Below are 26,671 nucleotides of genomic sequence, written 5' to 3'. Positions count from 1 at the left end.
ATCCTGGAATATCCAATTAACTAATAAATATGTCATTAGGCCTCTGTGGAACTGACCCCACTGTGTTTGTAAGCTGATTCACAATATGACTGTGCAAAAAAAAAGTCTTATTGAAATATAATGCCATCATTTTTTCAACACTTTTTAATAACTATGTAAGAAATCACAGCAAGGCAGCACATAAAAAATCCATTTTGTTTATTGAAGACAGACACAAAAGGTTGTTAATAAAGAAATAATACAAATGATCATTTCAGTCAGTAAATGCAATATACAGGAGAACCCTGAAGATACAAATTTTCAATGCAATCTTTCACTTGAAGGTGCCATTAAGACCACAAATACACCAGATGCCGTGCCAGAATGCTTCCTCATATCCAGCTCCATCTTCCCCTCCTGCAAAGATTTTAAAAACCCAGAAAACCACCTGATACTAAATAGAATACAGATGCAGACAGGGCTTGTATTATAATAAATAAAATATGGAGAAACTGCCCTGCAGTTGCAATGAGATCACTTAAGTTTTACACTAAAATTTAAGTAGAATGTAAAAAAAAAAGTTTCTTTGGTTGTAAAATTATGAATCTGCGTGATTTGTAGCAAGATAACGTATGTTTAAAAACCAAAGCCAACATAACTGACATTATTTTCATCTTTCACTACATGCTGTATTTTTCAAAAGATCCATGCTCAACCGTATTAGTCTCTACCAATCCAAAGTAAACAGGTGTACTTCCCAACATTCATTCACAAACTGTCACAATCTATCAACAACACAGAAATCCTTTTTGTTGAATTTCCAGAAAGGATTGCACTTACTCTTACTGTTTAAGTCAACATGTCAATGTCTAACACTGTACATACAGGTTTACTCAAATAACTACAAGCTTGTCTTTTCTACAATGTTAATGTGTTTTTTTTATAGAAATGTTATCTTTGATGAAACTCAGTAGCTGATTTTTGATATCAGATAAATATTTTTTTTTGCTGTCCAGCAACAAAGCACAGAGCTTCAAATCAGAGCTCCTGATTTTACGCCTCTTTGCTTTCTCAGTCTTTGGGGTTGGTGAAAGGAGGACATGTTTTTTTTTGTTTTGTTTTGTTTTTTATGGACCAACTTGATCTATCAGTTGTTTTATTGGAGGCCCCTCTCTTCATCATCAGAGCCTGGGTGGGGGTCGAGATGGCGGAGGTCCAGGGGGTGCACGAGTTGGGGGTGGACCTGGAGGGGGTTGGATCACAGAAGGGGGTGTGCGAGAGGGTGGCGTGATGCGGGGCCCTCTTGATGGAGGCTTCGTACGCGGGACAGAGTTAGAGACCAAAGGTCGCTCCTCGGCGGGTGGAGGAGGAGGCGGTGGCGAGGGAGAGTGATGTGTGCGAGGCGGGGCCTGGTGGTTCGGGGGGGACTCCCCATGTTTAACTCGTTGGAAACTAATACAGCGTCCCTGCAAGACAGACAGACAGACGAAGGTTATTCATTTCATTGCAGGATACAGATTAAAATGCAGTGCGCCTTTGTGCAAAATCAATGAGCTCCAAAGATCCACCAGCCAAAGTGGTTTGTTTGAGCCTTTGCCCAGCTCTGCTGACAGAGGCATGTGTGTTCGAGGCCCCCGGAGGGCACACAAAGCTGCTTCTGTCTTCTGTCCACACCTGCACTACAATAGCTGTGATGCTCGCAAAGACAGGCACTGACAAAGTTATCACACACACAGGCGGTGGCTTTCCCCGTTTCCCCTCCTATTCTGTAGTAGGCTCTGCTGTGACTCAGCCTCTCTTGATGCAGAACAGAAAGTGGTTTATGTCTCTTATGTGCTGTGACTTGTTGGAATGTAAAGGAGGGTATTTCACTATCCCCTCAATAGTTAACAGAGGCCCCTTAGCGTTTAACATAATTTACAAGTCTGGGAGAATGGAACGCTTCTCTTATTGTTCTCATTGATGGTCTTCCCTCTCTGTCCCCAGCATCCTTCTGCAGACAACACACACACACACACACACACACACACACACACACAAACCCCTGTCTTGCTCAGTCAGTGTTTGAAGGATGGAGAGTAGGTCTCTGTGTCACAGACCCTTGGTGGTCTCATTATAACACCTTATTAAACAGAGAGGCCCTAAAGTCCCACAGGGGCCAATAAGAGAACCCCAGCAGCAGTAGCTTTTGTGACTGAGGGGGCCATTGTGTGTTTGTGAGTGTGTATATGAGGGGTGCGTAATTGATTGGAGGAAGCCCGGTTGGGGAGGTGACTGCTTCGGTCTTGACTCCAAGGCAGCGGTGAAAAGGGCCAGTTTGTGAGCAGCAGAGCAGCAGCACAACACCAGAGACAACATATGGACACAATGAGAACACAAGCTCATGAATATGAGTGTGTTTGTGTGTGTCTGTGACTGTAAGCATGCCTCCGCCAGAACATATGGCGTGAATGAAACCTCTGCCTCATGAATAACAGAAACAGAGGAAGAGAAAGGTTAAGGGGCCGGCAGGAGAGAGCACCAAGAAACGCAGGATCGGTGGCAAAAGTGGTAAAAAGAGGAGATTCTTCTTTTATGTAGATGATATACAAAGATGAGTTATGTGAGAGGTCAGCAGTATGTCACTCGCGATGGTCAGTCCCTGTGTGCCCCTTTGGCTGTAATGTCTGTCACCGCCTTACTTCCCCTCTTGGCGATTGTTTACTTCAAACCCTCAACTCTTAAAAAAACAAAACACCTCCAGCATCCCTCTTCACACCACTCCTCTGTTTGTCCTCATGAGCCCCAAGACTTTTGCCCTTCCATCACAAACACACAAAGATAGTTTGTGGACGTTTACAGAGAACTGACTGTCACCGTTATAGTAAAGAAAACTGGAGAAAGACGAGAGAGTGGAGACACACATCTGACCTGACAGCTCTGCCTGTCACCTCGCATGACATTATGGCGATCTACTCGCTTAGGGAAAGCGCTCCATGTGTTAACGCACTTCACAGACAACATATGATGCTCTGAAATGCTTAGATAATGCCAGGATAACAGATCAGAAATGGAGAGGTTGGCCATTAAAGGGTCAGTTTACCCAAATTACACAAAAACATATAATCACTTACATTTCGTGGTCACCGTGTAGGTAGTAGGTAGTTTACTGGTTATAATGACTATAATTACACTAAAGATCATCCTCAAGTCAATCTGTGATCCTGTTTGTGTGTTTTCAGTTACAAGTGTGGCTAATTGGGATTTACTGCTCTGGATAATCAAACAGTTTTCACTGGAACTGCTTTCTGTTGAACAAAACCCAAAACAAATTTCCATGAATGATCTTGTGCTGTGCTCATTTGTTTCATCTGTGTATAAGGACGGAGGGACGGTGGCCGCCCTCTGGTCTGCTCTGTGGTTTCTGGTGCTGTGCGACAAGGCCATCAGTGCCATCAGCTCTGGGGACAAAAGAAGGGAATCTCTTCTGTCACAATATGGCTCGTGGCCTTTCAACTCCCCATCTGTTTGTGTGACGCTCACTCGGGAGAGCCGACACACACGTTACAGTGACACGCACATGCATGCACGCACACACAGCAGGGACAGATCAAATGCGTACAGGGAGTGTGGCAGAAACTGGCAGCCCGCTGATGGCCGTTTGCGGAGGCAGTGAAGTAGGAGTAATGTGCGGAGAAAGCAGGACGAGCTCCTCCTGAGCTGCTGGTTAACAATCTGCATTGAGGAGTCTGATCCGTGCTCGTTATCGCTGTGCTTTTCGCCAACATAGTTGGGCTTTTTTGTTAATCCTGCTGTACTGTTTGTCATCCGGCTTGCTTTTGCAGAGATGTTTGCCATTACAACTGTGAGGAATTCATGTTGAGATCTGTGCCTGGCTTTTGTCAACATGAGAGATCATTGTCGTCTTTCATGTCTGATATGGTGACAACCCCCCTACAACAAAAGTGGATTTCTTTCTCCTCATTTCTTTCCATGTGAGAAGTAGCGTTTTATTTTCCGCAGTTAATGGCTCGTGAAGGGACTTGTGGGGGTCATTGTTTGAGCGACTCTGTGAACCACAGCCCCACAGAGGGTGGCTGACAAAGACTTGAGAAACTTCTGTCCTGAAACAGAGATCAATTGTTCTGTTAAGAAAAAAAAAAAATCCAAGACGGAAAGAAGGGATAAAACCCATTGATGAGGACCACTTTTATAGACTCCAGATACAGTAGACACACACACTCACACTCATACAGTACTGTTGCATGAATCAAAGGAGAAAGATGAATTATGCCATTCAAAGAACAAATCAATAAATTTCACGATCTGGCCTCCGCTACGAAAGGCGACAATGAAACCATTTACAACAGAGCAGATGTTTCACCATGACAACCGGTATGATGATGAAAACATGTCTGTGGGGTTATGGGATGCCATACACGGGGTCAAGGCTGGATAACTCTGTTCTGTTGCACACACTTGTCACAATTACAGACTTTTTTTAGGAGCAGCACTGGTGGCCAGTAAAATAGCACATTAAATTTGGCACATTGGCTGTCTTTTGCTATAATTATCACTTGAAAGTAGAAAGCGAGTGTGCAGCATGCTATGTGGAAACATGATAGAAACCCAGTCATTTTCTGGGAGTCACAGGGAATCCTCCTCAAAGAAGAGGACAGAAGAGTACAGTACTCCTGAACAATGGCAGCTTTGACGAAGAGAGTGGTGTCAGTAGCTCATTGACTCGCTCTGTGTGAGAAGAAAATCAGTACCAAGCCGCTGTGTCAAAGCTGTACATGTTGCTCTCCGACACTTGTTGTCTTTATTCAATGTGACAGACGCACAAACAGAATGCAGATGCCCCATTGTCCACACACAGAGACGGAAAAGACTTCTGTGCTGTCCTAGTTGGTCAGGGTTAGGGTTAGGGTTAGGGTTAGGGTTAGGGTTGTATTAGTAATAATCCTTTTGGTACACCGGATTGTCTAGTCATGTTTTAGGTGGAGATAAAAATCATATGTGAGCATAACAGAGAGAGGCGGGCTCACCTGATCTCCAGGATGTGGTCTCATCAGAGATACCTGGTCGTAACCTCTCCTGAACAGAGCCCACAGAGCATCTAGCTTCCCCTGGAGGAAAACCCAAAAGAAAACCTTGATGCCAAAACATGCATTTCATATCTATATCTATATATCTATATATATGAATATATGAAACAAAACAAAAACCTTAACTATGTGTTTAACTCAATACTAACCTTGATGGGTGTGTACCACCTCCTCTGCTGTGGGGCGCGGCGGGGTGGTTTTCGAGGCTTGGGCTCATACGGTTCAAATTCCTGCTCTGGCATCTTTACAACTGCATTCTTGGGTTTGTCCAGCTTAGCACCTTCCTCAGTGGACCCCTTCTCACCCCATCGCACCTAGGAAAGCCTCATTGAAATTTATATTCTTGTGAGCACTGAAAATGCAAATCGTGTGTGTGTGTGTGCGTGCATACCTCCATGCGTTTGATGCCACCCACTCCTCTTCCTCCATAGTAGGATGCATCCACTGTGGGCCACCTCTTCTTGGGCATCCCGTCATCATCATCTGAGTCCTTAGAATGACACTCAATTACATCACACAGCTCTCCCACACATGCTATTAATATTAAAATAAATACTACTAAATCAATAACGGCACTAATAATGCAATAACACAGAATTAATACCCGCTTTTCCTCTATAGACGTCTGATTAGGATGAATTGGTACAATAAGAGAGAAAAAGCAAGTCTTACTGGTTCTGGAGGAGGAGGTGGCGGAGGTTCTTTGATCACCTGAAGATTAAAAATGAATTGACTGAATTGAATTGAAAAATAAAATGCAGTGAAGGAAACAAAAATAGGATCAATAAATGACTGAAAACTTTAAATGCTGATGTCTGATGTTGAAACTTACCACAGTGCAGCAGAGAGGCCAGAACCACCACATCAGCAGCAGAGCCAACAGCAGGAACACCACCAGCAACGATATGAGCACGATGGTGCCGTCGAACTACACACAAAACACACAGAATGGTCAGTTTAGGATTAAACTGAACTTAAACACAAGAGCTGCGAGAAAAACAAAAAAAGGTGAAAATGAAAAGCGGAAGTACTCACAGTCTCCTCTGATGGACAGAAAAACAGAGGAGACCTCAGAGAGGAAGGAGAGAGGAAGAAGACTAGAGAACCAAAAGAAAATAAGAAGGTTGAAAGACAGTTTACTCAAACAAGGCGGCATGCCAGAGGGAAATATCATGCGTTGTAGTGACAGTGCAGATGAAATACACACAGGATGTACTCACACATTCAGTAGTAGTGATGTGAACAGAGCTGGTGATGTAGGAGATGCCCTCGTTCATGCTCACTTGCAGGTAGATCACCCTACAAAACACAAACCCATGACTGATCTCATTCATCTGACACAGAAATGCACACATATCACACACTTGAGTGCACCACACATTCATGGTCTTGTTTCCGGCTCTCCGCAGGTGTCAAATACATTCCTCCATACACTTTGTCCATACTTGCTGCTTCATAAGCACACAAACATGCTGACATAGACACAAAGCCAAAGCCTTTAAAGAGGTCAGGGAGTTCTCCACCCACAGAAGGAATCTCTTCTCTTTGGTTCAGGCCCAGACCTCTAATGTGGAAACCACAGACAGCTCAATGACTTCTTATTCTCCAGGATTCAGCTCTGATATCTGCAGTGATGACTGCACAAAGATAGGCCAGGGGGGGGCAAGACACGAAGAGATTGTTTTTGGTTGGGATGATGACAGGATAGTGGTGTGATGATGGAAGCAAAGACTGCATAAGATTGAGGTAGCAGAGAGGAGAGTGGAATAGTTGGTTGACAGGTTATTCATAAGGCTCGTAAGAAATATGAACAAAAACAAGACGTGGTAGCCAAACAGGCGGATGAGGGTGGAAACGCAGACAGCTGGATTGTAGTTATAGGCTTGGAAAAGAATGGAGAAAGGCTTCTTGTGCTGTTCTTATGGTTTGGGGGTGGGCAGAGACAAGGGGGGCATTGAGCTCTGGGTGTAGATTTGAGGAGGGGGCGATAAAGGGGAGGAGGTCACTGCAGGGTGGGAGGCTGAAGAGGAAACAGAGAGTGGGGGGATGGTAGAAGGAGAGCCTTTCCTGTTCCACATCCCTTCAGCACTGTCCCTCCCCTCTGAGATCCCCTCTTCAGTTCCTCAGTCACTGACTCTGTTTTCGCCCCCTTCTGTATCCTCTGTAGCTCGTCTCATAACTCATGCTGACACTGACTTCGGAGTAGAAAATTGGCGGTGCAGGTGCCCCTTCCCCACAATATGGTCAGCCCTCCTATGAGGCAGGCAGGGGACACGGTGCTATCAGCTCCTCTCTGACAGATAGATCTCAGCCCCTATCAATCATCAATCTGCCCACTATATATGTCTTTGCCCTGTGTGTGTGTGTGTGTGTGTGTGTGTGTGTGTTTGTGTGTTTGTGTGCAGGAGGGGGAGCTGCATCCGGAAGGTTCACAGTCAAGATAGATTTGTGTGACGGGAGCGTCAATGACTTCATTATATGTGATAAGACTCTGGTGGAACAGGAGGTGAGCGGGGCTCTTTAGGGTCTGGGTGAAGAGGTGATGCTGAGAGCTGGAGTCCTTAAGAGACTTTACAACCCCAAAACAGGAAACAGTTCTTCTATAATGTGATCTGACATGTAAGGGGGATTTTTAGGACTGCAGCTGAAGATTATTTTACAGGATTAATTAAGTTTGGTCTCAAAAATGGTAGAAACATTGAGAAAGAAATGCAGTATAACTTGTCCTGGTGTGTTGGTGGGTAGAACTACTAGCTGCATGCCTTATATTTTATTTTAACCACTGATTTTCTTTCCTCAGTATTATTTAATATTTGTGTCATTATCACTGGTCACTGTTCTACGATATGCTATGATAATGGACTTCAACAGCTGAGCTTCAAGTTTCATTCTTGACCTTGAAAACTTGACAAACAATTCAAAACAAAAGGTCCACTTATTTTTAATTTTGAGCAATTCTATCCTCTGAGGGACCACGAGACAGGGTTGAAAACTACAAAATAAAAGTGGACCTTGTGTTCAGGAGTTGAGCAACGTTGGTGTGATGGTGCTGCTTTCTTGGTCAGTATGTGTTGTTAGGTTCTCTTGAATATAGATGTGTAAGTATAGGTATTAATCTGATGATGGGGTGATGAGAAGGAGGATCTTACTGAGATCTATTTTGGCATACAGAAGTTCACAAAGGAAATTATTTTGAATCATAAACACCTGTCCGACCTACACAGTGGTACTCTTGCACCACTACATAGTTCCACTTGCTCGTCGGCCAGCTGTTGGCCCCCTCTCTGGGCCCTTTAGCCATTCACAGCTGACTTCCTCTTTAGTAGCACTCAGGGTGTTAGGCAGCGCTGACTCTGTTCTAATGGGCTTCTGCCTCCTTCAGGCACCATTGCAATGTGTAACGATGCTCCTTGTTTAGCTCTGCTCTCAGGAGGTGCAGCCCAACCTGACTGGATATTCACTGGATTGTGAATTAAGCAAATTGTTACTGTTTTAATGCTTCTTCAGAAAATCTGTGTTACAATTCAAATTCAATGTGCCATGTCTGGTATAACGTGTGAGTGAAATATACTGTGTGTGACAGTCTATTACATTTCCCCGCTGCCACAGTGTGAAAACAAAATGTATGTTTTCCCCATCTCTGAGCAATACTTCCCCATCAAAGCGGGACTTTTCACTGGTGGACAAGACAAGCTCAAGTCACAGTAGAAATCTGAGTGACAGCAACAAGACAGATGAAGACTGGGAGGTGTCTGAGGCCGCAGGCTGGAGTGTATAATTATGCACAGGACTGCAGGCAGCGGGGATGGGAAAGCTGCTGGGCCTCTGTCCTCTCTGAGCACAGCCCACAGCATTGCTGTGTCTGCCCCGCAAGAAACTTCTCCTCTGAATCACCAGGAGCAAAGCTGGAAGCCCTCAAAGGAAACTTTACACTACCCCGCCAACTCACACTTTCACTCTCCCAAAGTGTCTGACAAAGATTGGGATACATCACACACAAAATAGACAAACAACTACTCGGTTGCGAAGGTCCTCTCCAGCAGGCTCTCATTAAGTCGTGTTCCTGGGCTCTACTCCTGTTGTTCCCTTGTGATTGGTGTCTGGCTTCGTTAGCTGTGACAAACAGTGATTGATCACAGACACTCAATGACTTTGGCCCTAATTTGTTCAAGGACAGCAGTCTTCTGTGTCCACACCAAACTTGCGTGCAGCTGGCAAATATCTGGGCTCAGGGTGTTACAGCTGAACATGGAGAGTTTGGCAACTGGAGCAATAACAGAGAGACAATGTAGGGGTGAAAATGAAGTAAGAGCAAAAAGAGATGTGCAGCTTACTTTCCAACCTCCTCTACGACAGGAGCAGGGCACAGCAGGAAAGTATCTTCTATCCCAGCTGGTCTCTCATCTGCACAGGGAAAAACAAAATCATAATTTCTGCTGTAGAAGTTTTAACATCTGCAGCCTAAACATGATCCCCGCATTCTTCTTAAATGCACAAGCCAAACCAGAATCCCACGATACATGAAAGTGTAAGGATTAATGCATTACAGTGATTTGCTGTAATCAGAAACATACAAAAGAAATGAATCAATCAGAGATCAGTGTTCTGTTCTGACAATAATTTGAGCGCAATAACAAGCAGGAAGTTTTATGTAAAGTTTCCAAACTTGATTAATCACGAACATTTACGTAAACATGAATTATTCTTTCTATTCTGTGCAAAGCACGCCCTGCTCCTTTGTGTGCGTCTGTGAGTGTGTGCACACGCTTGTGTACATTTGCAGAACTTACCCACAGTGTGTGTATCATTCAGTTTGAAGCTGCAGAGAACCTGGTCAATGTTTCTGGCATGGAGAAACCCATTGCCTCTCACAACCACCTGGAATCTCTCTGAGACAGAAACAAAAAACGTGCAGGCACCATAAGAGATGATATGTACACTCGTGCATAAAAGTCATAAGACACATATTTTCAGCTGTATGTGAGAAATGTAAAGCAATCAAAATTGACCACCAATTTTTGTTTTAAGTAGAAGAAAATGTCCTGTCTCCTGCTGTGCTGATGGCCATTTCCTTCTCTGATGTGCTCAACTTAAGCAATAGAAACTTGTGCATGCCTCATTACCACTTGTTTATATCTGTGTGCTTGTGCGTGTATGTGTGGAAAGGCCATAATAAGCTCCAATGGTGCTAATGCTAAAAGTGCTGCTATTCACAAATATGTACTGTGCAGTAGCCAGAAGGTGTGTGCGTGCGTGTGTGTGTGTGTGTGTGTGTCTTTGACCTTTAGTTTCCCTCAGGCGCTGTTAAAGCGCACTGACAGAGGCTTGCCAGCATATGCTGGAGTGTCTATGTGGCTGCTACCCAGCATATGTTAGAGAGTGAGGAAAAAAACAATTGCTTAAAAACATGCCTGCAAGGCTGACAACAGCACAGCACTGTCAAAGTAGGTTTGACCTCACCTATGGCACCATTAGCAAATGGATGTGTGTACATAATGTATGTCTAAGCATCTACATATAAGTATGTAGATGCAAGCAAGCAAGAATGCATGCATGTGAATGTGTTTTCCTCTAGCATTACCCTGCCTGATAGAAGTCAACATTTGCTGCACCTTTAACATTTAATGCTGCAGCGTGAAGATCACTGGATAAAAACATCACAGTGTGTGTGTGTGTATCTATATGTGACAGTATTTCCTTAAAGGTCAGACATGCTGCTATGAAAAGCCACAAATACAGACACACAAACTTAGGCAGAGCTAAGTGGAGGGGAAAAAAAACATCACTTATGATTTGTCTACACATCTCGACCTGTTTACAGATGCTGTAAAAATGCTGAAGAGTGCAGATTTGCTTTTGGAGCAGATCCAGAAGGACAAGTGGTAATGTACAAGACAGATGTGTACTCTCACAGAGTGGTGAATAAGTTGTTAAGTCTGTTATGTTATAGACATTAGATAATAAGGATTATGAAACACATTACACCTTAATTTGTAAAGACAGTGCAGTTATCCAGCCTTTAGATAACTCATTTGTCAAGTCAAATTTCTAAACTCTGAAAGTGTGCACACAGTTAAATTCATATAACCGTGTCCATCTGCGTGCGTGTGTGCACTTATTTACAGGCGTTCAATGACTTGTCAGTACTGCTCATGTCATTTCCTGAGCTAGACTCAGATTCTACTTGGTGTAAACACACACATACACACAACTGCACATACTGTATATGCCACCCGATTATATGCCCACGCTCCTCATTACAGACAGCCTCATCGCCTCATAATGTAAAACACAACCATAACAACCAGAGCAATAAATTAAATTAAAATAACTTGAATTGTATTTATTTCTGGTGGTTTATGTGGGTGGTAGTGGTTTGCAACCTCAACAATGTGCAACTTAATTAGAGGTCTTTATACCAATTATTCCCAGTGCTCAGCGCCTCGCCCCTCCCTTTCACACAATGTTAGCATCAAATAGCACGAGCTGCAACTGTGACAGACACAGAAAAACACATAACGTCGATATGGAACAGATAATACTCCAGTTCAACTGTATCAAGTAGAAAATGAAAATTGCTCACTAGCTCTGCTTGAACAATGAAATAATACATTGTATTGTAACTACCTGTAACAGTTTAATTAATTATCAAGATATCAAATGCGGAGTTACCATAAATATTCCCAAACCAAAATGTTCAGTAAAAATAAACATTGTTAAATACACTGTATCTTGTTGGTTTCCACAAATGTTTTATCAATCTGTACATCTTATACACACACCCTGACACACACAAACACACTGAGGCTTGATGGGCTAAAAGGTCAGTGCTGTCAGACACATGGTGGGCAGGGACTGGTGGTGCCCTGCTGACATGTACAACACATATGCTGCCACCCTTTCCTCTCTGCTTTCTGCCTGCGTCTGTGGCCACACGTCCATCTGCATCTACACCTGAATGTTTGACAAGGATTGCATGAATGTTTGTCTATGTGCAATGATAACACATGCGCACGTGTGTCTTGTGCGCGTGGAGGAAATGGGGGGTATGGCTTGTCCGAACGGCGGCTCTTCAATCACGTTAGTGCGATGGGACAGTGAAGGGCAGGGAGGGGCAAAGGAGGACGGGACAACGGGGAGGAAAGGGTCAGGCGTTAATGAAAGCAGCAATCTCTGCTGTCACGTTAGATCTAAGGCCCGACTCTCACTGTCCTCTCAGTGTGTGTGCGTGTGCGTGCGTGCGTGTGTGAGGGGAATCGGTGCTGTCATGTCGGATAGTGTGGCCCTACGTTCACTGTCCAGTCTGATGGCCTGTTTGCGGGCAGCTCGGTCTGGTCACTTCACATCATTGTGAGAGACGTGTGTGCACATGTGCTTGAAGATGTGTGTGTGTGTGTGTGTGTGTGTGTTTGCAGACGAAAGAACATCTTTACATGTGTGTGTGTGTTGGTGTAAAGCATGTATGGTATGTGACTACATAGAGAAAGACAGAGAGAGATAGAGAAAGAGACTGTCACAATACCTATGCAATATGTCAGTATGTACTAATGTTTAAATGCATCAGGATGGATGGATGTGGGTAGATGGTTCTATTTAAACCATGTCCACAGTCTTGTAGTGCTTGACAGTAACATTAAATCACATTATGCTAATAATAAGCTTTGAATAAACCACAGAACTGACAGTTATTTATCCAGAGCACAATTTAAAGCCATTCATGAGCATAAGATGTAAGCATTGGATGTGTAAAATATAAGCGTTATATTCTTCATGTCACAACAAAGGCTAACACAGTGCACAATGATCATGTGTTCACCACATTAAGATCTTGGCCCTTCATTAATTAGGCCAGAATCAAGTCTTGGTTAAAGTGGGTCCTTGGTTTCTTAGTTCACTGACCATTAGGCTGCTCATCAATCGAATAATAAATGAGGCTGTTGGAGGATATTTAGGTACATGTCAGCTGACACACTGTGGATTTGGCAAGAGACTGTAATTATCACATGAGGACAGCTGTGTCCTTATTACACCTTCCTCATTTTTGTCCTTTTAGGACAACATTTTCATTGTTCTCCTCTCATCTCCTCTCCAGATCCTCTCCCCTCCTTCATATCCCATAATGGACACTGATCTCCATTAGTTGTCCTGGTAGCAGGGCTGCAAATGCACTCTCTTAAGTGAGCCCTAATAAGGTCACGTCAAAGCTCATCCATCCTTCTGGCTCTCTCTTTCTTGTCGTCTCCCTCAGCCCTTATCCTGTCTCTTACTTCCTGAGACTGTCCAGAAGCAGAAGAGCTGGACATGGAAGAAGAGGTGAGAAGGAGGACAGGGTTGAAGACAACCACTTTAACATATACGATGTGGCAAACTAGGCCAGAGAAGCAGCCATGCTTAAAGATTCATGGCTAATTCCTCTGACCAACACCCCCCCCCCCCTCTCTCTTTTTTGCACACACGCTGTGCTGAAGCAGCTATGCTAATTTCCCCTGGCCGTGAATGACAATACGCTCTCTGTCACTCTGCGGTCATAAGCGTCCACGCGATTACTCAACCTCATGTTCCACTCCAGAGGCTTTAGATGACTGTCATCTGACACAATCGCACACTGTGACTGCCCAGTGTCTTAACAAGGAAGGGGAAACCCTTGCCCCTCACACTTCTTACCTCCTGCACACACACTGGATGGCTCTGCTGCTAGAATCTCAATGCAGGACTTCTTGATGATCTGAGAGAACAAAAAAAAAAGGAGAACAAGTTAAGTTAAAGGCATAAAATGATTTTATGAATGTCTCTCTGTGAGTGGATGAGTGTTTGTATGAGTATACATGTAGCATGTATGCGTCATACCGAGTCAATGATTCCCCTGAGGGCCTGGAAGCCTCCCCATACAGGAAACACGTGTTCTATGGTGTCTGCAATAGTCGCAAGCTAGAAAAACATACAGACACAGAAAAAAAGAAAATGTATTTGCTTGCTTTATTTTTTTATGTATTTTCCAGCATCCTCAATAACTTTCGGTGGTTATACCTGTGTCTGGTTGAATTCTTTGACCCCTACGCAGTAAACAATGGCTCCCATAGACCTCGCCCGCTGTGCCTGCAAACAAAGCATAATTAAAATTTCCCCAGGAAGGTGAGTCATGTTTGTTAAATACCAATTAGCAGCTTTGAAATTAAGTCATAGGAATTAAATAAAATCCACAGGAACTACTAAACAGTCCTGAGCTCACCAAAGCAAATTCTTAGCAATTAAGTGCTGAATGTTGAACCTTTTAAGTTGAAAGTAATTTGCATTCAAATTGCAGGTGCATCAATCAAAACAAACTGATCTAAAAATGATGAAAATCACAAAGGGTATCATTTAGACAAATCAGGAAAAACAACTCAAACCACGTGGACACATACAGAAACAAGACCAATGTTTGCAAGTGACTTTAATCTAAAATTCTTTGTCATCAGACGTTCGCAACATTTTGCTGATCACCTCTTACCTCTCGCTGAGCTGTGTCAAACTGCCACTCATTCAGTTCTCCATCGGTCAGAGCAATGATAACGCTGGCTGTCCCTGCAGAACACAAATCTTTTTTTTGTTCTCTGAAACAATGCAAGTAAATTTTGGCTAAAGTAATAATCATATAAGACCGGGCTTACCATGCCTCTCTTGATATATCTGCGTATTAGCCTGCAATTGCAAACAAGACGTTAAGATTCTGAACCAGTCTAGTCGAAAAGAAAATCAAGAGCAGACGTTACAACAGCCTGCACTGGGTTTAAATATGTTGATATTGTAACAAAGCCAGCCCGCAAAATCTTACATCTGCTCATTGCGGTCTGGCGAGGTTCTCTATGCATGCAGCTTAGGACAGGTGTCATTTCATGAATGCTCTATGAGTGAAGATTAGTAAGTGCTCTTTTGCAAGGACATCAATACAGACCTGACTGCATGAAACACCAGTGACAGAAAGTCATTCAAGATCTGAGCTACTCCAATACTAATCAAATTGGTCTTGGTTCCAGCTGCCAGGCTCAATTAAATCTCGGTGAATACTTCCCAGAGTAAAATCTTACATTGAAGGCTAAGGTAGTGTAATCTAGGCTGGTTTTTTACCAATGTGCTGTGTCTGTGTCAGCTTCATACTTACCATCTCCAGGCCTAGGTTCATAAATGTGTCTCCACCGGGGATAACCCTCTTTAGAGCTGTTAAGCCTCCAGTGATGGCGTCCCTGTGGGGTAAACAAAAGCAGCTGATAAAATACACTGGGAGGAAGCTGCACTTTTGGGGAAAGCTATAATACAGTAGAAAGAAAGAGAGGGCTGGAGACTGGTTGGAGTTTTCAAGTAATTGTGTGGCCTGAGTCGTATCCAAGATTAGCCCTCAGCCAAAGCCATCCTTAGTAGACTGAATGCAGTGCTTTGTATTATTAGATTTCCTAAAGCTGGATGAAATTTGTATGCAATTAAATTTGAGTTAGTTAGAGAAAATCTCGGTTTCCAGGTTTGGAAAACAAGAGATAAACACAACAAGAGAGGACATGGCAGTGTAGTGTAGTGCTACAGGGAAGGATTGTAACAGTTCAGGTGTTGTTCAGCTGTGCATCTCACCTGTTCTCAGTCAGTTTCATGATGATGTTTCCTCGTGTGGAGAAAACAATGAAGGACATTCGCAGCATGGGGCTGCAAACACACAGTTGTTTTACATTAACACGTAAAAAAAACCCACATAAAAAACACAAAAAAATCCAAATTCTTGGATGACTCATCCCATTTTTACCTGATAAACTTCTCTGCCAGCTGCTCCACAAAGGAGTAAATCTCTATCCAGTGATGCTTCACACTTCCAGATCTGGAAAACAACAAAAACACAACCTTATAAGGGAATAGTGTGATGTTGCCACAGATGACTGATTATCAATATATCTACAGCCAATTTTACTGAAGTAAACTAAGGATAACTGAGTAAAAGAGCCAGCTCTTCCGAGAAGTCTAGGCTTAATCATAAATACAGAAAATAAATACATGTTTTTAAAATCAAAGCTGACTAAACGCTATCATCCACACTACTGGTGTGGCTGTAGGGATGGCAAACGCTGGTCTGTCAGCCACTCAGTCCACCACTTTAACCAAAATATTTTCATATGGACTGCCAGGAAATTTTGTTCAAACACTGATGATCAACTGTGATAACTCTGACGATCCTTACACTTCAAATTTTAATTTGAATCAGGTATTTGACCAATACCTGCTGAACTAATCAGCCTCAAATGTACATTGGATTTCATTCCATTTGGTAAATGGAAAGACATGTTAATCATCAGCATTTTGTAGGATGATTCAAAGGTAGTGTAGTTATTGTAGGACACTGATTGGATGTAACATCCATGAGATATAAAAGTAACAGTTTATCTCCTCCACGTTTGAGCACATTCCCCCGGCCTTCCAGTCACATTCCATTACTTCGGACGGTAACCTGTCAGTGGTGAGAGCTGCTGGTTAGCCTGCTACATGCTGCTGTGTCCATGACAGTCTCCATAATGATGCCCAGTCCCAGGGGGCTGCTAATGGGGGCTAATTGCTGCTGGGCCAGAGGGTTGAGGTTAGACAGGGACAGATGTAACAGTCTGCCTCTAGCAGGGACCATGTAGCAGGCAGCTGGCCTGTGTGTCCATGTTTGTGTGTGTGAAGTGTTTCGATGACCGTGGATGTGTGTGTGTGTGTGTGTGTGTGACTGTGAGGGGGAACAGATGGTCCTAGTGAGCACAGCAAGTCTAACAACAGGTTGGGGGTCCACAGAGTGAAAAGGCTGCGACATGAACAACAGTAGGGAGGCAGAAGTAACACTCAGCGGGGGGTAAATGTGAGCGTGAGTGTGAGTGTGTGTGTCTATTGTAGGGCACAACATCAGAGAGCTTAAACACCAAACTCAGCAAGGCTACTGTGTGTGTGTGTGTGTGTGTGTGTGTGTGTGTGTGTGTGTAATTGGGTCACAACACTCACGATGGCTCCTTTGTACCTCCTGTTTAACCAGTCGCTTCCTGCTTCACTTATCCTCTTCCCTGGATGTGAGGGCATGATAAAAGGCCTGATCCAGGAGGAGACTCCTCAGAGATCACGTATCACACTTTGATTTAACAATCTTAGGATGCACCGAGTTAACTGATACACGTACACAACAAAAGCTTGGTTTCAAACCAGTGTGCAGGCCAGAAAGCATCTTACAACACTGTAAAAGTCAGAAAACAAAGCAAGGGCAAGTGAAGCAAAAGGCTTTTTATAGATTATGTGTATAAATGACTGAGAAGCAGTTGGTTTCATTAGGATTATACTTTTCTATGTGCGTAAATGATGGTTAATCAACTGATGGGAAATTGACAGGTGGAAGATTTGATTATCAATTAATTCAATAATCATGATTTTGTATTTGTTTATATAATTGAATATCTTTGGATTTTTGTTTGTTGTCAAGATAAAAAAAAAGGTATTTGGAGATATTAACTTTGTATTCGGGCTTTTCTCATCATTTTCTGACATTTTTAAAAAATTAAATATTCGATTAAATCAGAAAAGTCATTGAGAGATTGATCATCACAACAAAAACAATCTCTTTAGACACTGTATGAGTGAGTTTAATTGCTCTTAAACACTGCATGCATTAGTGGAGCTATACTGTACTATAAATCCAAGTCACACTGTAAACACTGAAGGTGATACATTTAAATCACTGCCATAATCTGACCAATTCAACAATTAGCCTTCACCTTTTTACCTCCTCATGTCAGCATAATATCAGGGTAGGATCTCCTTCTGTCTGCAAGTGGTCGGTTCGTTGAAAACAGTCCTCTGTTCAGAACCGAGTCTTAAAACGCAACACCTATTATTCTATTAGTGGGCAACCAGATAGAGAGGAAAAATGCAGACTGGTATTTGGTGTAGGTCAGACATGGAGTGTAGGAATGCGTGGATCTGATAGTGCTTTAGTTTTTCTAATGTTCATTCTGCACAAACACACTCTAAACTCTGCATGCCTAATAACTTCCTGGACAGAGAAGCCAAAGCCAAACATGTGAAAAAAACCCAGTGTGGACAAGTAAAAACCATCATGATTTTAGGTCTGATCTCCATCATCTCAATCACTGTGTGACATTTAAGATCTGAAAAACATCCAACAAGTCGGTGCAATATCTTTGGAAAAAAGAGCAGAAGCTTCCTGAAGACTTGCTGAAGCATGCAGGTCCAGACAGTCAAACAAACAGAGGCGTACCAGAGGCTTGGCCATGCGTGACGTGCCACAATCCCCAGGCCTCTCCTAAACTTTTTGCAGCAAAGGGTAAAGACTGAAGAGTGACTGACAAATGTTGCTGTGGACATCCGAAAAGAATATGAAATGTGCCATAACCAGTAAGTAAAACTCAACGTGTGCACCTCATAGCTTGTAGGTGGTGCGTTTAGAGCAACTGAGGACATGGAGTGAGCCTTTTTAAACCATCACCTCACTGTATCTATTCCCAAATGTCATACACAATACCACAGTGTTTAAGTGCTTCACCACAAAGTCACAGTCACTCTTTTCAAAGCATAATCTGTTCTTTTGACAATATAACCTGTTAACGTTTTTTTTTTTTTGTAGCCATGTGTTTTGGGTTGTCTCCCCCTCTCTCTCTTTACCTCTGCTCACTTTGCCTGTTTTGACATGTCTGATTGTTCCGCGTCCACAATTTCACCTTGCAACTCCAGTCAAGATACAGCAAAAACATCAATTATAATGCCTGAGCTGCTATGAACAGCAGGCACAGTCTGAGACCGCAGAGAGATCACACGTGGATAACTACTGCATAGTCAGCTTTACACAGCCCAAAAAGGTGGCAAAGACATCCTCACTGATCATAAAGCATAGACATGTGTATTATTAAGTATGCGAGATGGCCAAATGTGAATCCCTCTTGGCTTATAGATGGTGCCACCAAAATGTCTATCGAGTTTCAGGTGGTGAAAGTGTTAAAAATGGCATAAAGATATTCAGAGGGTAGTCTGGGATAGATAATTGGTATATTAGTGTTAGGGTTGTGGCCATCTTTGTGGCTTAGAGGTCTGACAGACATAAATGAAAGCAGGGTTTCTGATTCGAATCAGGTTGGGGGCCTTTGTTTTGTCATTGCTCCCTTATGTCTCATTTCCTGTCAACTCTACTGATAAACAAACATGCCAAAGAAATATTCGAAGAAAGAAACACATCTATTTTAGGATAAGATCAAGGTTCTGGTTACATTTCTAAAGATGCAGTAGTACCACTTTTATATGCAGCAAGGTTTATGATGCATATTTAAATAAGGGGTTTTAAATTGTAACTATAAAATAAATAGATATGAGTTCAGTTATTCTGCAGCTTTTTTCTGAAAAGTTAATGTTGACATCCTGGATACAAGGGATTTTTCATAACTTGGCAACCTAAATATTGTTATTCCATCTGAGCATTATTAAACGTATTAACCAGTTATAAATTGTGAGTAGTTACAATGTCTCAAACATGCTTTAGAAGTGTTTTGTGTGTTTTTTCTGGTGTTTTTGTTCCATAAAACATAATCAGATTTAGTGTTAAGAAATAAATAACTCCCTGCAGAAAAACAATAAAGAATGGACCCTGCTTAAAGTCACTACATAATACAGTAGATGGGGAGGAGAATAGTTTCAAGGATCACAGGGCCACATAGCACCGCTGTGGGGCAGCTGCTGCAGCTGTGTCCGCAGGCGTCATCAGCCTGAAACTCTATCCATCCTGCTCGCCCTGCCCACATCCCGTGGGTAAATCTCATTCTGTTGCTCTCCACTTTGAACCGGACGAAAAGAAAAGAAAAGCATGCCCCAGTGTCCGAAATATTGCTCCAATTTCAAATACAATGTTGTATACACGTGCGAAAACCCATTTAAAAGACAAATAATGAGGTTTAAAGTGTTTTTGTTCTCCGTGTAGTCATTCAATTAAACAAGAAATCTTATTTAGGAGTGTTTTTTTGTGATAGAAATAGCACTTTGATAAATGTTTCGAAATCCAAACTCAAACATGTTGGTTACTTTTTCTTTACAACAACAGAAACGTGGAGACTGAATCTGACTGATGCGCTCCGCGTTTCTAAACAACTAGGCGGTTGCATGGCAATGCGCAACGATGAGAAAGTAACAAAGCCATAAATAATATCGGGGCACTCACTTGTCCAAGACAAAATAGAGGTCGAATGCGCCCTGACAGGACCTCTCCTCCTCCTCCTGTTGCTCTCCCTGCAGCTCTCCTTTCACCGAGACATCGAGGAAGAAAATTCCCAGCAAAGCCAAGGCGAGGAACATGCGAGTCTGTGTCCTCGCCATCTTACCCGGTTACTGTTGACTACTCCAACACTGTGACAACTAAAAGATCTTCACATTTTCTCTCTATCGTCTTATTCTGAATCGACTGTACGCTTTGTTTCTCGGTGTTCTGTCCCGTTAGGTTGAGTGCATTCAGCCTACAGGGGTCTTGTTCAGTTTAAGCCGGGCTCTCCAAGTCTTCTCTTTCAGCTGAGAGAGAGGGAGAAGAGAAGAAAAAAAAATGCAGTGAAGCAGGGCAGGATGGAGGAGAGGAGCGACACCCGAGGAGAGATACAAAACTCCACTTTTACGCATAAAAAAAAAGGAAGTCCCAGGAAAAAAGTAGTGAGCAGTTATGGGGCGGAATTACACAACTATTTGAGAAGGGAGGAACAAAAAATCAAAAGGGTCTCTCATAAATCTGCCTTTGTCTTTTATTAGTTCATGTTTTGAAACATAAGAAGACCAAACCACGTGTAATAAACCTACATATTATTCATTATGTCCACGCCCTCTGAAAAAATGTTTCTACTCAATGTATATAGTTACTTCATAAATAATATTTAAGCTTTAGTGTGGCTTAAATGATCAATGATCTAATGTCATATTTAGTAAACCTGAATTTGCTACCTTGTTTTACCAATAAATAATAATTTGGTCATTTTTTGTGCCTCTGATTATGTGTGTTTTTTTTTTTAAAGGCCCATCTCTATCCATTCGCCTCCTCTCGCACTCAAATGCAAAACAGAGGAACAAGCGCAACTCGATTATGGGCCTGAATACAAATCGACCCATGATATGATGTGATGCTGAAAGCTTTGCAAAGTGTTCCTCAGATTATTATCAAACTTCCCAACACAGTGTAACGTAATAACCCACTAACATTGGAAGAAATGTGCATCTAATATAAAATTAAATATTTTGCAGCCTGTAATGTAATTGCACTTTAAGCAGACAGTTGGAGTTGCGCCCGAGGAGACTCCAGCAAAGGCTTTCATGTGTTCCCTCTTCCTCATTATACACGAAGTTGGCTCGATAACCACCAGGACATTTACCCAAACCGAAGATTTGATGCAGAATAATCCATTAAATGCTCATTAGACAGAAACATTTAGTTTATGAATAATGCATTTGCCCGGTGGCAAACCCAGACCACCCTGCATCATATCATGTAATAGTGGCCAATTTTACAATTTCCTATTGCCCACATTAAACCAGGGCCATTTAGACCACTCGTGTAACTCTCGTGCTGGACTTATTGTTTCCAGAAAACCAAAAACCTGTCTCTGAATCCCACATAGCGTGTATAAACCGTGTACTCTGAATATTTGCTGCAAAGTAGAGAGCACAGTGTGGTGGTTTTTATCTGAGTGCAGGCTTGGCAGAGGCTTGTGTGAGGCTGAGGTCCTCTAAGCTCATGGTTACAGGGTCAAATTGTACAATTAATAAGCAATAAGACCCTACCTTTATATTTAAAGAACTGTCTACAATGAAAATGTGCTCTTGTTTATTTCCACACCAGTCAGATGCATGCATGCTCTGGATAAAGAAGATGAAGATTGAAGATTAATGTGCATTACATGCCAAATTATCACCGTCCTTCCCGACTAGCGCCCATATTTCTTCTCTTTATCGGTTCCGACTGTAAATCAGACCAGAGAGGATTAGCCAAGACGTGTGTGCGCGTGTGTGCGTGAGCGCGCACGTGTTTACATCAGTGCGCCACGCTTCAGTGCGCTCTCTGAAGGGGATAAGTGGGAGTGGGAGAGGAGAGGGACGGCAGTACGGAGAAGGATTCAGTCGGATAAGTAACTCGTCACCGAGAAAAAAGAGAGAGGGCATCGCCACCGAGGTCCACTGCACCTGCTGCAACTTGCTGCCACACGGCACAGACATCCACCTCAATGTCCGGCGGGTGAGTCCACATGCATGAAGCACCATGGATGCACTTGTCTTCTTCACAGGGGTGCACGATTTTTCTCTCAAATGTCATTATTTTCACTAGCAGGACTGGCATTTTTCAGATTGGCACTAGATGCTGCTGCCAGGTCAACTGTCAAAAGATTACACCTTAAAGATCTGATACTTTATATTGATCAGAGATGGGAAAAAAATCAATCAATTCGTGCGTTAATATTGTTGATAAATTACAAAATAAAAGCACATTGAACTTATCCTGCACACAGAGGAGGCAGTTGGGCTGCACGGCAGATGGGAAGACAAAAGGAGAAACCGACTGAAAAACTGAGACAAAGGACGGTAGAAATCATTTAGCCTCGACACCGGCTGCGTCTGCTTCGCAGTTTGGACGCGTAATTCTGGTAGAAAAAACATTAAATACGTGGCTACAAATATTTATTTTTTCAATATTCCATGTAGGTGTGGGTTTAGAGCATCTGAATCCAAATCGGCTCACGGCATGTTAGACCATTCAAACCTAAATGTTATTTCTTATAACCCAAAACATTCTCTTTATAATTTGTTTGACTAAAACAAATAATAAAAAATGTGCATTAGTTATTACAGCTCATTATTTTAGTCTTATATTAAAGACTGTGTCTTGTGATTTTACCTTTACCTTGAAATAACCATATACATGGAATTAATCAAACCTAATTAAACCTATATTCTTTACATTACCTGTAACTAATAATAAACGTTGTATTTTATTACAGTTTAACGATGGATCACACTTTCCTGCCTCGGTCCATCTGGACCGGTGACAGTAAATTCCTCCAGCATCCAGTGGATCTTTACACCAGCGTGGTCGTTACGCGCAGCATCCCTGCAGGCACGTGCTTTGGTCCATGTGTGCTCCAAAACACTTTCTACGATACTATCGCCTTCATAGCGCAGAAATCCTGCGACAAGAGAGCGAAATCCTACATGTTCAGGGTGAGTTGTCATGCAGCATGTAATCAAACAGAAGACATCATTAGCAGATTTATTTTTAGTTGGTTATTATATAACTCGATGTGGATAGAAGCCTGATTTAATTTTGATGACATTTGATGAATCTTTATTTTATATGACAATATTTTCATGCTGCCCGTGCGCATTTTTGTTTGTCATGAAGCTGCTGTAAAAAAGGGCTAATATTTAAAATACGGATTGGATCGTTTGAAAAAAAAAAGTGTCACTAAAAGTGTCATCTGTAAGATTTAATTGAAAATTATCTTTATTTTAATATAGAGATTCAAATGTGGCAAAGCTCAGCTTTAGTAAAATTTTAGCGATTCCTCTCAACAGGTGGACCCAGAGGCCATGCGTAATTCTGCGCTTGTGCTTTCCTGGCTGCGGCTGGTGCAGGCTGCGCGTAATGGAGAGGAGCAGAATACAGAGGCCTTCCTGAAGGCGGGTCAGCTGTATGTGCGGACCATCCGCGACATCCGGCAGGAGGAAGAGCTGCTGGTGTGGTACGACCAGGAGCTGTCTCACCTACTGGGCTTCACAGATTTGACAAGAGGATCACGTGAAGGTGAGGAAGAGCTCTGTAAAGTTAAAGATAGTGACTGTGCCCTGCTGAACATGGACTTTAATTATAAAACCCCTCAACAGGATCACGAGCACCCTCTCATTTAAAAATGTCTATTTTATTGTATGTATTTCTGTGTTATATTTTATATGTGCATAGTCACATCGTGTGATTTTTTTTTTCTCTCACCCAGAATTCAAATGTGGAAGATGTAACCAGGTCTTCAAGAATGAGTACCCTTTCCTGGCTCACTGCCGATTCCTGTGTACTCAAGTAAAGAGTGACACCTGGAGCCGCGAAGCTTACGAACACAAGCATGTGGAAATTAAGAGGCAACATCGAGTGACAGATTTCCACAACATCGCCAGAGATTTGGAGCACAAAAAGTCTGGCAGCAACGAGGATGCGGAGATTTTCCCCAAGAGAAGGAAATACGAGGAAACTCTTTATCCCAAAGGACGGAAAACAGTTTTGTTGGAAAAAACAAATATTTCAAATGATGACAATATTACACAGCTGAGTAAGGGCCACGATGAGGCAGCAGGAGATGCATCTTCGTCTGCGGGGAAACTAAAAGCTGATAAGATCAAACCGGATCATTTGGGATGTAAGAATGATGTCTTTACTGAACAGAGGGAAGCCAAAGAGACTTTTACGCATGGTAGAGAAACAGACGCACGATCGGAGACAGGCGAGAGCTCTGGTGTGCACTTAAGCAGCAGCAGTGCATTTTCTCTGGTCCTGTCTAACAGTCAGGGCGAGCAGAAAAGTGCTTTCTGCAAACCGAGTAAAAGAACTTCCCCTATTGACCCTCAGACGCATCTCAGTGGCGCTTCAACAGCCCCCTCTAGCCGCCTAGAGGCGATGACTGACGCCTTTACCTCCAGGACTGTTATGGGATACAACAATATGATGGCGTCCAGCATCCTGAGCGGTGACTTACAGACCGTACCCTCCCCAGTTTCATTAAACAACTCTTTCCATTACGCACCTGAGCACTGGTCCAGGAACATTGGCGTACAGTTGCAGACCACATCTTCTCTCACGATCCTTCCACCGACTTTCACCTCATTCGGCGTGTCGGTGCAAAACTGGTGCGCCAAGTGCAACCTCTCCTTCCGCATGACCTCCGACCTCGTTTTCCACATGCGCTCTCATCACAAGAAGGAGTTTGCGGCGGAGTCCCAGGTGAGGAGAAGGAGGGAGGAGAAACTCACCTGTCCGATCTGTCACGAATACTTCCGAGAGCGGCACCACCTGTCCAGACACATGACCTCTCATAACTGAGACAAGAAGAAGGGACAAAAAACAAAACGTAATTTATTTCTTAAACCATGCTTGTATTTAAGAGGTTTAGACTCACGGCGAGTCTTTGGTCTATAACAGTGAATGTAGGTAGCTGTCCACTAGATGACGATAGAGGCACGCTGTAAGCTGATCTCACTGCAGTTTGTTGTCTGTCCTTTAACCCTGTATGTTAGGTTGATGATTATTTTTGTGCCTTATGGAACTAAGGAGGTGAAGAAAGACGGAGAGATGTCGAGGACAGCTCATGATTGTCATACACACTTTATTTATCAGCTTTTCTCTGCTCTGATTTGTACAGGAGGGTATGGATTGAGTGTGTTTGCACATTCGTTTTGAAATCTAAAATTATGAGAATGAAACAGTCGTGTCGAGTATTTTCTTCCATCATGTTGGTGTCACTTTTTGTCTGTTCCAATAGGCGGCGACTGAGACCAACTTTTCACTTTTATTTCCTTCTCTAGATCATTCAATGTAAATAATGACTATATGACCTGAATGTGACCAGGATTGTGGATGTATAGAAAGAAACAACAAGTTTCTGCGTCTGATTTCCAGGCTGCCACTCCAACTTCAACTTCTACTTTCATGGTTATCATTCATCTGCAGACCTGGATGGAATCCACATAAGCCAACTGCTTTGGATTTGTGATTTCATGTTTCTCCACCAACCCTGCGTCCTATGCAGGTCAGGTTGCAGACAGATGGACTTAAATAGCCATCTCTGTTGCAGGTAAATGAGGCGGGAAGAAACTATGAAGTTCATGGGAAAGTCAAGCCTCAACCCCGTTTAGTCATTTTAAACTTGGATATAAACCCACCCACACTGCTGTTATCTACTTTTATTTAAGTAACAGAGTTCAAACTGATTAGACTATCAGATGGTGCCTTCAGGGAGTTCATTAATACTCATGGAAATATAGGAGATTTGTGGATAATGGATATGTTTTACTCCTGGCACTGAAACCTACACAAGACATAGACAAGAAAAAATACACTGCAACATGTTCTCAATCTTTCATTGAGTTTTAAACCTCCATTTATCGTTTGATTGACTAAATTCTATTAATTTCCAGACTAAAATGGACATCTTGGCTTAATAAAAGTTTTTTTTTTCACTTTCTTATGGAAAAATACGATTTTTAAATAAAATATCCAGCGTCACCACATGATTAAATAGGTGATTAAGAGGCACAGTGTCACTCTATTAAAGCCATGTCCTAATGAATACAACTATTAGTTCTCTGAGCTCAGTAACCATGTGAGGAAAGAGCCATTTCAGCCCAGACACAGAAAATCCTCTGTTGTCTAATAATGGCTGTATTGCTCTCCTTTAATTGAACAGTCATCATGTGGAAAAACAAATATTGTTCTTGGTTCCCCGCTTGACTCCTTTCGTTTTGGCTTTTAGGCCCTGGGCTCTGAACGCGAGCCTAGACTACTGTGGTTTTCTCGGCTGGAATTGACCATTGTAAGTACTCTCCCGTGA

The 26,671-nt window shown here is 42.6% G+C and overlaps 2 protein-coding genes across 3 annotated transcripts; one reads left to right on the top strand and one right to left on the bottom strand.

The window, feature by feature from the left end:
• Positions 1-1,062: 1,062 nt before the first annotated feature.
• antxr1d (ANTXR cell adhesion molecule 1d) lies at positions 1,063-24,979 on the bottom strand. Of its 2 annotated transcripts, none has more exons than XM_027277673.1 (18): positions 24,869-24,979; positions 15,838-15,909; positions 15,669-15,740; positions 15,208-15,289; positions 14,717-14,747; positions 14,557-14,630; positions 14,094-14,162; positions 13,914-13,994; positions 13,731-13,791; positions 9,857-9,955; positions 9,401-9,470; positions 6,287-6,365; positions 5,899-5,994; positions 5,739-5,777; positions 5,458-5,556; positions 5,216-5,380; positions 5,007-5,087; positions 1,063-1,445 (listed from the first exon to the last, which is right to left on the bottom strand). In XM_027277673.1, exons 3-18 carry the CDS (start codon positions 15,734-15,736, stop codon positions 1,161-1,163), a joined length of 1,479 nt encoding a protein of 492 aa, XP_027133474.1. In that variant the 5' UTR covers positions 15,737-15,740; positions 15,838-15,909; positions 24,869-24,979; the 3' UTR covers positions 1,063-1,160. The 2 variants fall into 2 exon arrangements, with proteins under 2 accessions (XP_027133474.1, XP_010735863.1); XM_010737561.3 differs by lacking the exon at positions 24,869-24,979 and adding an exon at positions 20,269-20,718.
• znf488 (zinc finger protein 488) lies at positions 22,169-25,482 on the top strand. The gene is made up of 4 exons (XM_019254297.2): positions 22,169-22,317; positions 23,078-23,297; positions 23,652-23,880; positions 24,071-25,482. The coding sequence occupies exons 1-4, from the start codon at positions 22,307-22,309 to the stop codon at positions 25,162-25,164; spliced, it is 1,554 nt and encodes a 517-aa protein (XP_019109842.1). The 5' UTR covers positions 22,169-22,306; the 3' UTR covers positions 25,165-25,482.
• The last annotated feature ends 1,189 nt before the right edge of the window (positions 25,483-26,671 follow it).

Source organism: Larimichthys crocea, chromosome III (genome assembly GCF_000972845.2).
Source record: "Larimichthys crocea isolate SSNF chromosome III, L_crocea_2.0, whole genome shotgun sequence".
NCBI lineage: Eukaryota > Metazoa > Chordata > Actinopteri > Sciaenidae > Larimichthys > Larimichthys crocea.
The sequence above is the reverse complement of the archived record's forward strand: the minus strand, read 5'-3'. Positions and strand labels throughout refer to the sequence as shown.

Excerpts from the sequence above, each read along its gene's own strand:
- znf488 (XM_019254297.2), top strand. Across the intron at positions 23,298-23,651 it reads CGAAATCCTACATGTTCAGG|GTGGACCCAGAGGCCATGCG; the intron begins GTGAGTTGTCAT and ends TCCTCTCAACAG. Across the intron at positions 23,881-24,070 it reads GACAAGAGGATCACGTGAAG|AATTCAAATGTGGAAGATGT; the intron begins GTGAGGAAGAGC and ends TCTCTCACCCAG.
- antxr1d (XM_010737561.3), bottom strand. The coding sequence starts at position 20,423 with ATGGCGAGGACACAGACTCGCATGTTCCTCGCCTTGGCTTTGCTGGGA. Across the intron at positions 14,631-14,716 it reads GATATATCAAGAGAGGCATG|GGACAGCCAGCGTTATCATT; the intron begins GTAAGCCCGGTC and ends TGTGTTCTGCAG. Across the intron at positions 1,446-5,006 it reads GACCACATCCTGGAGATCAG|GGACGCTGTATTAGTTTCCA; the intron begins GTGAGCCCGCCT and ends TCTGTCTTGCAG.